The sequence below is a fragment of the Halictus rubicundus genome, chromosome 3 (assembly GCF_050948215.1).
Source record: "Halictus rubicundus isolate RS-2024b chromosome 3, iyHalRubi1_principal, whole genome shotgun sequence".
Lineage (NCBI taxonomy): Eukaryota > Metazoa > Arthropoda > Insecta > Hymenoptera > Halictidae > Halictus > Halictus rubicundus.
The window spans coordinates 9,338,276-9,356,403 of NC_135151.1; the positions used below are offsets into that span (position 1 = coordinate 9,338,276).

The following is an 18,128-nucleotide window of genomic DNA, read 5'->3' on the forward strand; positions in this document are numbered from 1 at the left end:
TTCCAACAAACAAAAATTCGTTAAGCAGAAAATATAATGGTTGCTTCGCTAACAGAATTTTTGGAACATTTTTCTCAGAAATCAGAGATGCTGACAAAATTTGTACTTCTGCTACGCGAGCAGGTAAATAATTTGCAAGTTTATCAGCAGGATAAACTCGAAGGGTTGAGAGGATTCGAGCACTTTGGAGAAAGATCTTGGGATGATTTTTTCGGTGTCGAGAAAGATGCAAAGAGACGGATCGGAAGCTCGAAAAGTAGTATTTCTCCGGCATTTCGGTGCGTTATTAATAACCGTGTTGAGTGTAATTTAATTAAGGCTAATACATTTATAGCGTTCGCTTGAATTATGATACGCCGGGTGATAAATCGTTCGTTTTAATGGCTACCATCTCGGAGCAATTATTATTGCGCAAGAGACGCTGGGTTCGAGACGATGCTTGTCTGCCCACGCAGATGACAACGCATGATCGGAAACACGTTTGCAAGGATAAGCGGCCATTAAGTTGGTATGACAAGTATCCGTGTCGTAATAGTGGCGAGCCGGGGCTTCGTTAGTTGGATGGACGCCGCTTCCTAGCCGGTGGTTTTCATAAAACTTCGCCCTTTACCGGGACTTTTCTTCAATTTCGACGTAAATTTCATTTTACTGCTCGTAACGGTACGCTTTATTATTACTTAGCTCGGTGCAGAGTCCTTAAAGGACCCTCTCGAAAAATACTTCGGTTACGAGTGCACCGTAGCATGCGCCCCGTCCACTAATTTGTTAACTGTTTAAATGAGCTGCTCGAATGTTACAAAACTGAAGAAATATTGCGAGTTCCTTATGCGCGTATTAGTGCGCGCAGTTGCTCAAATTGGAGAGAACAACTCGTTCGTTAATGGTGTCAACGCTAGCTTTGCAAATTGACTGGTAAACCGAAGAATTAAACTCTCTTTGTGTTCAATATTATGGTTCTTCACGCAATCTTTACATTGCAAGTCAAATCAAATTCGTTTCGTCGCAAAGTCAAATCAAAATGATTATCCAACGTCGAGCTTAAACACGACAATAAATCCAGTTTTCGAAAATATTCTATACAGCACAAATGACACATTTCTAATGCTTCATAGCAAGCAGATTTAGGAAGTTAAATTAATTTGTCCGATATACGTCTAGAAATAAATATTTAAACATATTATTGCCCATGTAAAAATTACTAATTAGTAGACTCCGGATCTTTATGCATAACGAAAATTGTTTGCACTGATTGCAAGACCTAGCAACCAAATAGGAATTTATTTCTCTTTTTTAGTGGGTTTATTATTTAATCCTTCCACTGCTTGAAATTACACTCACTCCGCAATCCGGAATCCGCAATCTAATAATTATAAATGGTAACTGTTTAATGGGTTATGGCGCACTAAACGTGACTACATCACTTCATAAAACTAACGAATTTTTGGCCATTTTTTTAACACAATAATTACTCCATAAAAGTTGAATAATTCTCAATAATCGCAGAACTATTAGAACGCATCCCGTGAACCTGGTATTAACACTAGACTGACGTATGTGTATTGCTCTGTAACAGTGACAAGACTGTGCCCATTCAGACTTCATACAACTTTTATTGTAGAAAATTTCCGATGAAAACATTTTTACAATTTCAGTAATTGTAAAAGAAAAAATTAGGAACCAGTCATTTTGACTGGTCCTGTAGTGCTAGTGTTAATAAAATCCATTGTCTATCACGAATGTGCATTACAACATTTTCCTATAAAATTGAATAACGGATCCTCCGCAGGATCGAGTAACACTTTAATTCAAATTCACTTCGTGAAACGGAGACTGGTGATTAGAAGATTCTCCAAAAATTGGTTGAAATTCGTCAGGGACGAGCACACATGGGTGAATGTGTCAGGATAGTGGACGGTCGAACAGGCGTTTCCGCCCACGCGGTTATGACGTTGCCCGCGAATTCTTTAATACCGAAATAGGATTGAAACCGTTTCGTTTCAGAGGTTAACCAGGGTCCCTCGAAGTACTTGTCTGGCAGTTCTGCCGTTTGAATGGCTAGTTAGCGCGAAGATTGGTTTTCTTCGCATTATTGGTCCCTTCTTCGGCCGGCGTTATTGGGATCACCCAAACACACGGCAGTAAAATCAGCTAAGCTGGCGGTTATTTATTGCTCGCGGTGGCACAGGTGAAAGAAACAGGCCTCACTCACTCCCCTCGTTCGCCCACTGTATCCCCCCCACCACCTACGTCCTCTTTCGTTTTCTAGCTTCTTTTTTCATTGTTTTCTATCAACTGCCAGTCCGTTTTAATCGTATACTCTCTGACGGCGGGTTCTGGCTAGGTCTCGCTCTCAAATAAGAGGGTAGCCCCGGCCTTCAACAAAAAGAACACGGATCGGCCAGTGATATTTTGTTTCGATATCACTGCAATTAGCGCAACCGTTTGATTCATTGAAATTTTTTATGCAACCTCTACTAAAAATCGAGCTCGCCATCGATAATGTAATTTAAGTAATCGTGTAAACGCGAGTGTCGCGCTATTATATATAATTTTCGCATCCCAAATTTTAATGTTTTACTTTTAAACTATTTTAGTTTGAGCAATCGACAAAAATAAGGGTTAATAACATCTCTAATAAAAAACACCTTTCCATTGATATTTTTAATGACATCGGTTAATCTGATCACAAAATTCGCACATAAAATGTTATTTACTAATTCTAAAGGTTCACGGAAAAATTGAAAATAGAAATATGGTTAATTTTCTCCCGAAAAGAATAAGAAAACGTTTACGTTAAATGGATGTTCGTCTCACCGAAATAATTTCGTTAATTCATCTTCGTTTCCCTCGGAAATATGTTCAGCTCTCAATTTCACAATTGTATTTTTACGCAATTAATTAGTAGACGGATCTTTATGCAAAATTGTCCAAGTCAATTACAGGGGACTGGAGCAAGACGAATCATTCTTACGTTAATAATTTTAACAAGCTGAGAATAACAGATCGACGGTCTTAAATTATTTTAAGCTTTCTTCTGTTTTAATTGCCGTAAGCATTGTTGCCATAAATGCATAAAATCCGCAGTCTATTACTAATGTATGGTGCACTACAAATATCGACGTCCATCGTGTAGGAAGATCGACTTCGCAGACCCAAAGTGAATAATAATAGTCGGCGTTTAGATTGAAATATGCGAGACACATCACACATAAAAACATCTAACGCTCCAAACGCATGAATAACGATCGGTCATTCATTTCCCACCAACTTAGCATTAATTTTTTCTTTTTTTTTTTTTTGCTCAGACAAACTCAGTTTCACTGACGTGCGCCTCCGCCCTGACCAGGCTCATTTATCCCGACCAGTTACGAATCGATCACTCGAAACTATTTATCTTAATACTATCCGCAACCGGTATCGCTTTTCCATCGAGCGGCCATTCAATTTGCTGATTTTCTTCGGCGGAGCTGAACTCTCCACTAAATCTTTTACCGCCGTTGCTAGTCCGTTGCTTTGCAACATTATGTTAACCTCGGCGCAAACATTACAGGCCTGAATAGACATTATCATTGATCGATCCTTTAAACTCGAAATGAAACGCTACTCTTTAGATCTTTCTAAAACCTAGAACAAAAGATTAGACGTGAACATAAACTATCCAGTACGTAGACGGAGAGTTGATTAAAAATAAAATATTGCATGCGCGGTCCTGTGCTTGCAAACAAAAATTTGTTTGTCAAGCCAACAAAGTCCTAGCAATTGCGGAGTTCAGCAGCGGTGTCGGATGACTTATTTGTTTTCTATAGTTTTCGGGAATACGCTGGTATTCGTGGTTAAAAAAAGTCGATTTTTGCTTCGCTTTTTTTTTGTGCTAGAATCAGACTTCATCGATTTGCACAATAAATAGTCCTGCGTATGGACCACCTTGGATTGATTTGTTGCGTTTTTAAATAAAAATCCAAAGAAAAATTTAAGATTCGTAGATTTATTCGATTACTTCTACCCCATTCTGTTCTATCGCTTTTTACCATTTGTGCCATCTTAATTTTATCCTTAAATTTTGATTTAGAAACGCCACGAACCTTCGTTCCAACTCAATATTTTACTTTGAGGCGTAGCAGGTTCAGAGTTGTGCTAATTCATTTAGAAATTCATCAAGAAATACATTGTATTTCAATTATATAGTAATTCAACTGCGTCGTAACAGAATTACATAATTCAAACCTTTCAATCAATTCAATTACCAATTATATTAATCAGATGTGTAATTATAGCCCAGAACTTCGAAGAAGTGCAATACAGTGAATTCTCGATATATGTCAACAACACGGGTCCTGCCAGCGTCATGTATCGTCCAGGAGACCACCCCACCTCGCAGCCCCTCACGGGGTATACCTTGCGGTAGTAGGGATAATTCCGCGACGTTTATCACCCAGATCTAGGCGACATATATAGAGAAATCACTGTATATTTTTATGTTTTTCTTTCGTATATTTGTTTGCTGACTATGCGGCTTATTTTCTATTCCTCGTCCTCGTTCATAATACGTATCGTTATTTTATGTAATTTAATTACAAAGTATATTATAATTGTACTCCAATTGTAATTACGAATTACGTCGCAATTTCATCGAATGAAGATCCGAATTATGAATTACAAGATGACTGCATTACAATGTAATTCAATTACTTTGTATTTATAATTCCTGGAGTAATTCAATTGTAATTCCGCACGATTCTGATTAGGCTACTGGAGGCCTCAGCTGTTGAGGGTTCGGATAACCGAGGTCTACTTGCTTAACCGATATCCAATAAAATGAGCTGTGCTCAGATTGATTTGAACGGTGCCGTAAAAACTCGTGTACGTGTTGTTGGACGGGGAATGTGTGAGGAGGACACGTTGAAGAGGATGATCTCTAGCGCACACGCGATGAGGAAGAGGTTCCACATAAATAGGGGCCGTTGAAATCGAAACAATCCGAGGAGCTTGAGCGCGCTTGTTCTCGAGAAACGCCAATTACTCGGCTCGATTTTCAGTTCCTCCAATACAGGTTCGGAACCTGTGCCGAGCGCGTGCAGCTTTCCGTGCGCGGACCAAAGTAATTGGCGATCGTAAAGCATCGAAGGCGTTAACAGCAACAACAGAATTGTTAGAGCGGCCGCGTCCGCCTCCCCGAATGCCGGCGCAACCCGCGACGATTAACAGCCTACTAATAACCGTTCGGTCTCTGTTTAAAGTTGTTAACTTCCACGATCGGGCCCGCCACGCGATTTCTTTTCGCGCGTCGCGTCGCCTTTTTACCGTCGACGCTTCGTCGTCGTCATCGTCGTCGTCGGTGCGTTCCTTGCGCGGCCCCGGACAAGCAATTAGCGCTATCTATCATACCCAGTTATCATTACCGGCCGCCATTGTAATTATTTTCCCTCGTTTGCCAGGATTGTTGACATTAGCATAATTATCGTTCCCTCCATCAACCAGCCATCCAAAGCAGCCTCAATTATATAGGCTGTATTTGCCGCCGACGTCGACTTCTGTCGATCCTCCGCAAACTCTCGACGAGTGTGATGATTAGTTTCTTACTTTGTACTCTTCCTTCGTTCCTTCTCTGTCTGGGATTTGTGTTAATTGCTTCTTTTTTATCGTGAGCCGAGGGAATTTTAACGAGAGACAGTTACTGCGGATTTTTCCGCGAAATTAAATTCTCTTGGTACATCGATCGCGAGGAACTGCAGTCAATCAGAGCTTCATTCTTTTTTACACAAGTAAGTTGGAGATAATGCAACTGAAGGTATGCGATTGCAGATTCTTGTGCAAAATAAATTTTTTTAGATACACTGTTTACTCTGTATATGTCCCAAATGCCGATAAAAGTCCCAGAACTATACCCACTGCCGAGGGGTATATCTCGTGGGGAGTGTAAGGTCGCGTGGATCAAAGAATCGTATCCCATGGTCGATATATGTCCGTGGCTAGACCCGTGTTTTCGTCATATATCGAGTAAACGCTGTACATCGATCGCGAGGAACTGTGGTCAATCAGAGCTTCATTCTTTTTTGCACAATTTGAGTAAGTTGGGGATAATGAAACTGAAGGTATGTGATTGCAGATTTTTCTGCGAAATAAAATTTTCTAGGTACATCGATCGCGAGGATTTGTAGTCAATCAGAGCTTGATTCTTTTTTGCACAATTTGAGTAAGTTGGGGATAATGAATTTTTGTGCGAAAATTGTCTGCATCGATTTCAAGAAACAGGGATTCGTCAGAAACTCGTTTCTTCTCTTCACAACTTCAATGGGTCGAAACTAGTGTAAAGATATTTTAAGATTGTGTAAATTGCAAAATCCGCAGCCTACACGTTACTTTTTGCGACATCTCGATTGTTAACTTTCGTACAATAATTTCAGAGAGTGAGTCGAATGTTAAAATTGAATGTTACTCTTTGCGCTAGATGTTTTCCCGGTCGGTCATATTGACAAGGAAAGTGTCCAAGGAGAGAAAGTTTCGAAAATTTCAAGTTCAGGGTTGACGACGCTAACGAACCGTAGCCAATGAACTTGTGACTCAGACGGACGACGAAGGCCTCGCAATAGAGGCACCGATCCCCAAGAATGATTCCATTGTGGCAAGATTTTACGAGTCGCTGTTAAAGCCTGTCATTACAGAGAGGTTTGCGGTTGCCGAAGAGCATCGGGCGAGCGCGCGCGCGAGCGCGCTCACGAGCGCACGGGCGCAAATATGCGCGGCGTTGCGAAGAAATTCCCGATGATTTACCGCTCAATTTTATGAACTTATATTCCATAAGAATGACGTATCTATTTCACTTAAACGCGTCCCCGGGGCGCATGACGAATTGTGAGTCGTAACGCCATTGTAGCGGTTTATTACCTGCGGCCAGGTGTACGTTTCAGATACGAGATAGCAGGAAATGAATGGACGATGCGTTCCACCGGCCCATCCGATTTCCTTCTAGCTATCGAACGCAACGGCGGCGCGACGCGACGCGACGCGACGCGACGGCTTCTCAATCGCGCATCAATTTCGACTTCGAAACAGACGAGTTTCTTGGTCGGGGCCCCCTGAATAAAGACAAATTTTCGTTCTCTCATTTTATATAGGAAAACTATCAAACCAACGCCTGTGTTTTCAAGAAATAAGATTTTTAACACTGAACCTACCACTGTCGGTCAAAATGACCGTTCCAGATTTTTTATTTTATAATTACTGAAATTGTAAAGATGCTTTCGTGGGAAATGATTAAATAAATATATTTCGGAAGAAAATTATGAGACAACATGTATTAGTTACTTTGAAGGCTCGGTAGGTTTAGTGCTAAGCCTGGTGGCGCGAGTATCTTTCAATTTTCATCCGGTTCACTTTGATACCATCTTCCTTTTGTACGTAATCTGAAGAATTATGGTTTTTTGCTAAATATTTAAATTTGCTACGTTTTCATGATTTTCTCGATGAAAAATGAAACTTTTTATTCGAAGGTGTTCAATTTCCACAGAACTCAGCATTCGTTAAAAACCCCACGTACTTCCCTGGTGAACGTTAGGTGGAAACAGAAAATATTTGGTTTTATTTTCTTTAGCTCATGCGAGTCAGAAGAGGCAGCAGGAAACAAATAACAACGAGAATACGCTCGTAATAATGCAATTGTCTGAAATACCGTTAAAATAAATGTTTGATACGTGTTATAATAAAACAAATATGAACTCTTATTGGACAAAATGGAAAAATGAAGAGTCTGCCGGGTTATTTCCATCAAACAAGATCTACTCTGCAACAATTATTTACATATTGAAGATTCACCTGGGATTATGTTTAACTTAATCTGGCAATAGGAAAAATATGTGTAGAGGAATTAAAGAGTACGTGTATTATTTATACAAAAATATCAGTACAGCATAACACGTACATATTATTACGTATTCACAGTTCAAGCAATGTCTCCTATGAACGTAACTCGGATCTAAACTCTCCGATTATTAATGAACATCTCATCTTTAATTACCTTTAGAAAGTTCTTCGTGCATAATGTTAACTGCATTGCATAATCGCGATAGTGTGCACCAGAGACGATTCAGTATGACAGATAAACTGCGTGCATTATACGAACAAAGATGAATAAAGGATTTATTTAAAGGCTAGGTTTATTAGAGAATATTAATTTAAAGAAACGTCAGCACTTTCGGAAAAGTATATCATTCTCCCGTTGATTAATAGAAACTGACAAAGTATAATGTACTTTGGAACACTGAAATTCTGTGTAGTGTTCGATTAGTTTATAACGGACTAATATTTTTGTTGTCGTCATGCTGAGAAAGAGAAACTCACGAAGCAGGAACAGATGCATGCAGACGTGCAGAAGATACGTTTATCTGATAAACGATTTTATTTGCAACGACTGGAAAGTTTAGTCACGCTTTAAGGTGTGTCCTCGGAGAATTCGCGAGTATTCAGCATTCGCCGTCAGTCAGATCTCAACGGGTTGAGAAAGTGCTATCGGTTGATGAAAAAGGGAGTATCTTCCCCGTCATTCTAACCGTACTTACATTTCGACGTCACGAACAAAAATGGTGGAAACGACAACGAGCTGTAAATCCTAACAGCTCAGAACCAAACGCTCGACAACGCTGTTAAAACTTCCGTGATTTTAACGCATTCTGTTCCTTACTCTCCCATACAAGACACTGTCAAGATGCAAGTTTCATTTCTAAATTGGACAATTTGAAAATTGCGTTTGGTCCCTCCAAAAATATCTTATATTTCAACCATTTTATTTGAAAGAGAAGATCGTTTTGCTGGTGGCCGGTCAGTGGAATAATGTAAAAGAAATCGTTAACTTTTTAATTAAATCGTCTACGTACTCGAAGCTGTGTATTGCAATAAAATACGTTGATTGATGACGAAAGTTAGATTCAGTTATTTCTATGTATATTTATTTTTATATTTAAAACTATGTCAAAAGAATCCTAAAAGATCGAGTAACCACGCGAAAAATGCTTTTATTTGCAAAGAACAAAATCTGATGGCGCAGGCCAATATATATTTGTCAATTTTTCGAGATTTTTAATAACCTCTATTAAAGAGCTAATACTGTCAATAAACGTGTAGACAAACTGAAATTTCTCCGTTCGGTATGTTCTCGGCTTACACAGAATGTCGATTTTGCATGGTTTTTTCTTCTCACTATTTTACAAACACGTACAAACTTTACACACGTACACGTTACAAACTTTTGTTTAGAGCAAACGATTTTTCATCAAATCCTCGCCAATATTCGAAGAATTGATACGTCAATCTATTCCGTGGATATTCAATAATATTCTCAACACATATCGATCGTATTTACGTGCTAAAGTGTTAACGGTTAACCAACAATTGAGAAACGATCCCAAACGTTTGATCAGTAGCGTACGGAGACTTATTCCCCACACGCAGAGGTTAAAATTATACCAAAATAAGAGACAAAACGGTTTAGCTAACCAACTATTGTAATCTCTACTGAATTGTTCACTGCACCGATCGATAACATTCTCAACCGTGCGAGATGTATCGTTGGGACCTCGGGAGTTGGCACGGAGCTGACACAAAATTGTGAACAATTTTTACATGAAATATCTACTAATTTGTAGCCTAAATTAGATCATTTTGTACCCTCAGATGTAAGTTTAAAATTCATAGGACTTCCCAGGATTTGTTTCCTGAACTGAACGTAAAAATTCACTTTTCTTGCAACGTTACCCTAACAGAAGCAATCCTATTTAGCACGTTCATATCAGCATGCGCCACCGTTGTTAGAACCATAGGAATTGCTACGAAATTTGAAAATGAAACACAGGTGGCGCGTGATCAGCTGAGGATCAAAATGTGATCATATCCTCGTCAATACTGTATTATTATTCACATCTGCGGAAAGCCTCTGAATACCAAATTTATTGCCTTACAGGAGGTGGGTTGTTGGTTTACGGTTGGAATCACTATTGCTGTTGAAGGATCTACTTAAAAAATCGTCAGCCATAGACCATGAACTTAAGAAAATGATGAAACAATCATTGCTGAATAATGTGTAAAGGATGACGTCATCCTGCCATTTCTGGAACAACTGATCGGAAACTTTACAAGATATTTTTTCTTTTCAACGGTAAATATTATTTACTATTGTGAATAGTAATGTGAATAGTAATGAATAATAAAATGTTTCGTTCGATGTTTTACCATTGCGTCAATTTGACACACGAAGGTTACATTAAGTAGCGAAAATGAGCAACGGCTTAGCGTTAAACTAATATCTGCGACCAACGTCTGTGCCAACGGCCTCGGTCCCAACGATATCTTGAAAAGAGTTTACCATTTGATGCATCCTCGCGGTGTTGTAGTAGTCTAGATTCGGCATCCGGTCTCTCGAGGAACAAACCTAACAGGGACGAACAGACACTTCTCCTGATCAAAGAGGGCAACCTGGACGACTGTTCTGGACGCGAGCCGATTTACATGGGCGCGGTCATCGCGGATAACGATCGTCCAGAAATTCACTCGCCACTGTGTTCGCGCACCACTGCCGAAAAATCGGAAAGGTCCGACCGACAGGTCCCCGATCAGGCCCACCTACAGGTTCACCGAGGAGGCTCGAGGACCTTTGTGTTCACTGTCACCAGACGCTGCGACGCTGTATCCGTTCTGGAGGTGCACGCGGCTCGGGGCCTCACCGGTAAACGTCACTGGGCCCGAACACTGGCCGCTAGACACGCGTTCACGTACTGCGGGGGTTGTAAATTTCGCGTGATTGCTGTGCCGGCTACCAGTCTCTGCGGGGCCAGTTTCCGGCGAAAGAGGACAATGTCGGGTCCGGCGGGACAGAGAGGCGACAGGGTGGGTCTGAGCGAAGGGTCCAGCGAAGAAGAAGAAGACGAAGAAGGAGGAGATCAGAAAAAGAGGGAGAGATCCGGTGAAAAAGAGAGTGAGAGAGAAAGAGAGAAGCGAAAGGAAGGCGCAAGGAGCCGAGATCTATCGAGTTACCGGCACGGAGGATATTGTTTTCCGATATCTCGAGCTTTGTGTATGAGTGTTCGCCTCAAAACGTCGTACACGCAGGAAGACTCGAGGGTTACTGCGCCCGCGGGGCCTTAGCTACCAGATAGACGCCGCTCGCCGGCGAAACTCGTCGGGGTGGGAACTGGGACGGGCCTTGGGGCCCAGCATCGCGGCCCGGCGCGATCCTATTGGCCGACGCGAGCCCGCACCGGCCCAATCCCCACTCTCCGAGGAGAGATCGCCGCGTAATCGTGGAACGCCCCGCTCGCAGCCGATTGGTCGTCCCACACCCGAGCCAGCCTGCACGCTTACGCCGCGGATAAGGCCCCGGATAATGTCGTGAGGATTTTATTTTCTGAATAAAGGATGACTCTTTATCTCTTACTCCTCTCCAACCCCCTCCCTCTGTCGGGCCCCGATCTCGCCGAACGATATCGGCTTCAAAAGACCCGGCCGAACTTCCAGAGTCGCAATTCTAGATGCGGTTCGATTGATGGATGCTCTGCCGGCGTTCCTATCTCTTAAAAGTGTTGTCTTCATGCTCCCTTTTCACGTTTCGTCGCCGATGGCTCCGATGTATTTTGTTTCTCGAATGGAGAAAGGGCCCCGCCGTTTTCCACCGGTGGTTACCGGGATTTCGGGGATCGGACACGTTTCGCCGGCTGAAACAGCTTTTAGAGTACTTACAGTGCCGCGATTTTGTTTGCAACCCGTGGAGGATGCACGAAGCATGTTTCTCAATACTTTGTGCGCGACGTACGGTTCGAAGTGTTTGCAGGTTCGCAAAGTGGAGTATTGTATTTTGTGATGCTCGTGGCGATCGAATGTTGGGACGATTTCTTGCCAAGAGTCCTCCGACAAAGTATAGCGATATTTGTAAATTGATATACGATTTTATCCGTCGCGTGAGTTTTTCTGGAACGGTGCGGATTTTTTCGAGTGTTTCTGTTGAGTTGCTAACGTTTCCGAGTACATTAACCGAAGTACTAGCAGATAAACAGTTTATCGTTAACCAAGATCAACTCTTCGAGGATCTCAGCTTCATTAAAACTCGAAAGTTTAATCGAGCAAAGTTACAAAATAATATGCGTCAAATCTAGTAACGCGATGTCTACCTTTTCCTGGGGGTACATTCTTGCTATTTTTTACAAAATGTGTTTCGTTCTTTACCTCTACGTAAATAAACAAGTAGAATTACACGAAAATATGTCTTCTCGTCGTTCATCTCAATACAATGAACAAATTTAATTTCTAATGTTCTGTGAATCGAATGTTGAAGATGAACCAAGAACGGCCCCAGCCGCGTATTACAAAGGTGGCAGAGAACGCGTTAAATTTTGTTCCGTTTTGTCAGCTCCTGTAAATGGCGGCCCCGTTTTATCGAGCAGATCGCGCCAATCATAATCATGTTATTTTCACGGGGAACGGTTGATTGTACGACTGCACGGTTCCGATCTTTGCTGACCACGCGGACGCATTGAATGCCTCCAGTTCCATCGTTCTGGTCGACGACCCAATTTAACCTGGGGGCAAGTCCAGAGGGTAGATTTCTGATCGCCTACCTGAGCAATGAACGAATGAATGAAATTCCTTCGACCGTTTCGTAGAACGTTACTATCCCCTCGCTCTTTATTGCTACTACAAACTACACGCCTCTTGTATCAACAGTTGATGAGATTTACTTCATTTCAATTCATGAATATCCACCCTGCCTGCCTCGCGGACACAATTCTGAACAAACGTGGCGTTTCGCCTTTCTGCATCTATCAGAATATCCTACTGTATCTGAAAAAAGTGCGATACATCCAAGATGCGGATGTTGCAAATTTTCTGAAACCGACTTTTCCGTGCGAACAGTTCGAATGCGATGACTCGCAGTGCTGCATGGAACAACCAATTGTTTTTATGTCTTGTAAATTTCAAAAAATGCAACGGCCTTTTACTAGACCTAGACTAGACCATTAGGATATTTAATGTTTAGTAAATATTCAATTTACTAGACCTACACTAGACTGTTAGACCTACTAGATTATTTAATCGATTGAGAACAACTCATCGTCCAGGATCGTGCAAATTCTAGAATTGTCACGATACAAATACGTGTACCATTCATGCAAAAATCAATATCGATGCTAAGAACAATTTCATTTTAGCAAAGAATGAGTTAAAAATTTTTGCTTCTTTCTTCGGAACTAATCATTGCATTGTTTCACTGAGAAAATTAACACCACTCCGATTTTGTTTATGGTAAACAGTCTGCAAGCCAAACAAGGATACGAATGAAGGAACAATATGCAGCAATTATGAGCAACTACTAGAATTTGACTGCTACAATTTTAACAATTCAACTTGCTGCCCTTTTACACGAATTTCCACCTTATTAACACTTCTCCCGCGATACACGTTACAGTAGATTACTATAAAAATACGCACAAGTTCAAGAAATTCCGCTCAGTCGTCGTGACCGCATGTTTGGAGAAGCTGGAAGCTTCAGGAGAAACTGGTGTACATCTCATCGAAGTTGATATTTTTCATAAAACTCCGAGGCTTGCATAGCGATCGACCATTCGACTGCCTCGAGGAATTCTCTTGAGCCGCGGCTAGGCTACGAGCGGTTTGCTAGCCGAAATTAAGATGCTTTTCTTGCAAATGAATAGCTTTCGGTGTACGGAACGTATGCGTACGGTCGAAACAGGAATTCCAAAGATGAAATTACCTTACGAGGAATTCCTGAATCGGTTGTACGAACGCGGCAGTTAGGTCCGAATCGTGACAGCCCAGGGCGTGCACGCGAGCGTGCAAGAAAATTTCAGATCGAGCTGGCGAAATTGGAAGGGAGGCCTTTTAACGAGATGCGGTCATCACTGTGCCCGAAACTTTACGCTCATCTTTTTTTACGGTGGTCTCTGTTCCACGCGTGCACCTTTACTTCTTTCTTTTTTTCTCCTTCCACCCCCACTTTTCCCTTTCCATTTCCACTGTCTCCTTTTTCTTCACCGGCAAAACAACGGTAATTATATTTCTGATAGTTTGCACACCATTTTCGTCACGAATGGTCATTTCACGCGAAGCTATCGTACGAATATCAGTCACGCACTGTACTACCGATTTTATTATTTTCGTTGTTGACGTTGGATTCTGAGCACGTTTCACTCGGGCGCGCAACAGCCTATTATTTCGCGAAATAATGCCAATGACAACAAGTTTCGCGTTCCAGCTTGTCAATAACTAGACAGCGGATCTTTATGCGAAATATTTGCTGCATCAATTGCAACAAACAGGATGCAAATGGAGTTTCCTTTCTGCCTTCAATCGTTGCAACACGTTCCGAATAATATGTTGACGTTGTTAGATCCTTTTATTCATTCCACTGTTTCCTCTATCTCATCTTGTCTGTCAAACTCCGCAGACTATTAACAAAATATTTTTAACATTATTAAATTTGTTTGTAGTTAATAAATTACTAAACACTTCAACATTGTGCGAGTAAATTGCATCATTTTCGTATGTATAACACGAAAGAATATATATAGAAGGAAAATATTCTAGGTCGGAAGAAATGTTTCATTTTGGAGTTAAAATAGCTTCGAGTGCAAATGGTTAATAACTAAAATATAAACGTTTGATTTCTTATAGTAATTTGTCTAGTCCACTGCACAACCGGTTGTTTCACTAAATCATGGACAAGTTTTATCGTCGCGTTCTACCTTGCCAATAACAAAAATATTTTCCACGCCAAATGTCCGAACAACGACAAACGCTTGTATTCTTTGCCCGAATACTGTTGACCAAAGATAGTGATTCGACTGAGTCCACCGCGCAACAGCCTATTATTTCGTGAAATCATGACAAGACGACACAGCATCCGGGCGAGTCTCCATTTGCACAATATTTTCTAACACTTCGCCGGCCGGGCAAAGTTTCATCACAGCCCATTGAGACACACTCGAGAAGATGGTTTCCCCTGGAGTTCTCGAAGGTACAAAAGGATGCTGGCGCTCTATACACGCTCTCTATCTCTATCTCCCACCCCCCTCTCTCTCTCGGTACCTACGTATTGCAAATTTAAACCGGCGTATATCTCAGGGCGTAACCAAAGAGGTAGGTAGGTTGGTTGGTAGGTATAAGGGATCTTATTGATCTGGTAGCCCGGGGCGTGTCATCCTGGGCTGTTGGCCGCAGGGAGGACCGCGGCTAACCCTAAAGCAAAGGGGGATCCCCGTGGCTGGCGCATGCGCCCGCGAGACCGTTTTCTCTGCCCAGAGGGCTAACTTACACCAATCACCAGGAGCTAGAAACCCTTTTCGCCGAGGGGTTTCGCCAAGAACTTCCCTCTCCGAGGGAGAGAACGGCTATACATATATCGCGGCGCGATCGTCCGTCTGCTCTGCCCTCTGCTGCTCGCCGAAATCACCTCTATTCGTCTCCGAATGTTTCCCTCGTGGCCTCCCGGCCAGCCAACATTCTTATTACCGCCATTATTACGGTGCTCCCTGTTAACGAGTGCCATTTCCTGTTTCACCTGACCCGGCCACCCCCTCTTTTTATCGTCTCGAAAACGTTCCTCGAAGGGGAAACGATTTCTCACACGCCGGCCCGTGAAATTAAAGGAAAAATTGACCCCTAACTTCGAAAATATTCTGTCCTGAACGATCCCGAACCCGGAAATTCAAAGAATTATTAAACTTCGGGGATATATAGTGCTATGTGTCACGTGATTTTATTTTGCTACCCAAAATCACATTAAAGGGGTGAAATCGCCCCTTGAACATCCAGTTATTTTTCGATTTTTTTGTTTATAAATCTTTTACCAGACGACAGTCCTCGTAAAACAGAACAAATTTCTTTCTGAAAACCTTTCCCCTATCCCTTATTGTTTGCCAGTTACAACGCAAAATCGAAAATAGCTGAATTTTCATTCGTATTCATTACATACATACATATACCCAAAGTTTCATCATTTTTTCCGGGCTCGGACTCCTTGTTAGTTTCTCCCAGAATTCCTGCCGTTTTTATAAAATAAACGGAGAAACTGGAGTTGCTTCTGAAACGCAGCAGCACATTTTTCATTTAAGATACCATAAAACTGCCAGAAAAAATCGCAGAGCAACTTTTGCGAGGTTATTTTAAAAGGGAAATTTCCCTTCATAAGAACACGTTATAACGATTGTTGGAAAAATTTTTCAAGCTTCGTGCAGTCGCTTCAATTTGTAAAACTTCTGAAACGCTTCTTTTCACTATGTATTTTCGCTATGTAGACAAATTTGGAAAGAAATAAAAGAAATTCCGTTCCGATTATGATACTTACTTATACTCGATTGCGTCATGTGACGATATCCACTTTTAAATATTATCACCAAACCGCGGATCTTTATACAAAATTAAAATTAAACCGAGAGCTGAATGGAAATTTTTTTCTTTTTTTAATAATTTGAATATGTGCCAAATACTGTAACAATATACTTCAACCCATTTCATGTTCTCACTGGTTTGTGCTGCATGCTCCCTTTTCCAAAAATGCATAAAATCTGCAGTTGCATTATCACGAATGTACAATATACTTTACAAATAATTAAAAAAATTGTTGGATTAGTTGTCAATTTAGAGATTGAATGTTATAATCTCCTGCACAAAGTTGTATGAATATTTCTGCACACGTAGTAATATATTATTATTATTCATTTATTGCTTTGAACCAAATAAGGTTTAGCAATGTATTTGATAAGTTTCGTAACTATTGCGACAAACTAAAAGTTGTGCATACCACCGAAAGATTAAATACTGATTGGTCGTCAATGATTGAAAATTCCGCGGCCGATCGCTGGAAATTGCGTAAACATTCGCGGACTAATAATCGGATTGATCGATTCAGCGCGATCACGTTTCGCGTAGCCGCGCGAAAAGTGAATCATGCAGTATTTCCAGGAGTAATCGAATTATTCATACATACGGGGCGCGACCATATCGCGAGCGTAAGCAAATTACGTTCGTGTTGTTTTGGTAAAATATTATTCCGCGGCTTATAATTTGCCCGTCTCGTTCATCTTGCATAGAATTCGCAAACGGCAACGGGGCAAATGAAACGAGGGTTCCTCGATCCCCGCGCGACGCGACGCGACGCGACGCGACGCGGCAAATACACCGTGATCTGCTATTAGTTTTGCCGTCGTAAAGCAGTTAAACATACGGCACGACGATCTATACAGCTTCTAAACCAGTTTCTGACATCGGCATGAGTTATCAAGACATAACACTTCTGACGCTGTAATTACAACAGTCCACCGGTCGTAATGTTTCCGCGCGCGAGTTCTTCGTTTAAAAAACGCCGGAACGGTTGTTGCTCATGGAAATCAGACCGTGCTAAAATTAAAAAAAAAACCGATCAAAATGTACCGCGTGATTACAGTACTTTATTTGTTGCAACCTCTCACAGGTTGATCGAAATATTGCGCCACGTTTGCGTCGCGTATTAACATTTACAAACACGAATCCTGACTCGTTCCACCCTTTCGGAAAAGACCTCGCGTGGAATTGATTTGATAGCTTGTGCTTGGACTTTGTCGGCTACTCTGACGAAGATAAAGAATTCCGTTTCGAAATAAATGAATAAATTCGATATTCTGCAGCGTGCGACCTTCGGAGACAAATCCTACAATTTTAAAGCCTTTCTGTGAAGTACATTTTCTTTCATACGTTTTCCAGTAGCGGTACAAACAAGTTTTAGATTCTGATGTCGTCTGGATACTGGAATAAATATCTGGTAAAAAATGAAAGATAATTCTTAGTCTAGAATGTTTTAAATGTTTCACGACAGTGCAAAAGAAAACTCACTTACAACTCTGTGTTTCAGGGAGAAGCTCGAAGTGTCAAATACGCTTTGTGGCGTACGAGCCCAGTAAATTAAAAATAATTCTTATTGATCTGATCGTTCTTGGTCTTGGAATATGTGTTACAAAAATGTTAAAGAATTTCGAAAACGAGCAGCGTGGAACGTTGAATATTCGTTGAGCCATGGGTCAAAAGTGCATCAGCATCGACAAGAGGAGGGTTGAGAACGCGGCATCTCGTTATCGAACGGCACGGAAATTCAA

General features: G+C 41.3%; 1 protein-coding gene across 1 annotated transcript in view; it reads right to left on the bottom strand.

Moving 5' to 3' along the window:
* Positions 1-10,483, bottom strand: part of Tfap-2 (transcription factor AP-2) — a 182,335-nt gene extending 171,852 nt beyond the window's left edge. The window contains exon 1 of the mRNA XM_076785244.1: positions 10,355-10,483. Within this exon, the coding sequence (XP_076641359.1) occupies positions 10,355-10,399 (45 nt within the window). The 5' untranslated portion in view covers positions 10,400-10,483. The remainder of the gene's footprint in view (positions 1-10,354) is intronic.
* Between the last annotated feature and the right edge of the window lie 7,645 nt (positions 10,484-18,128).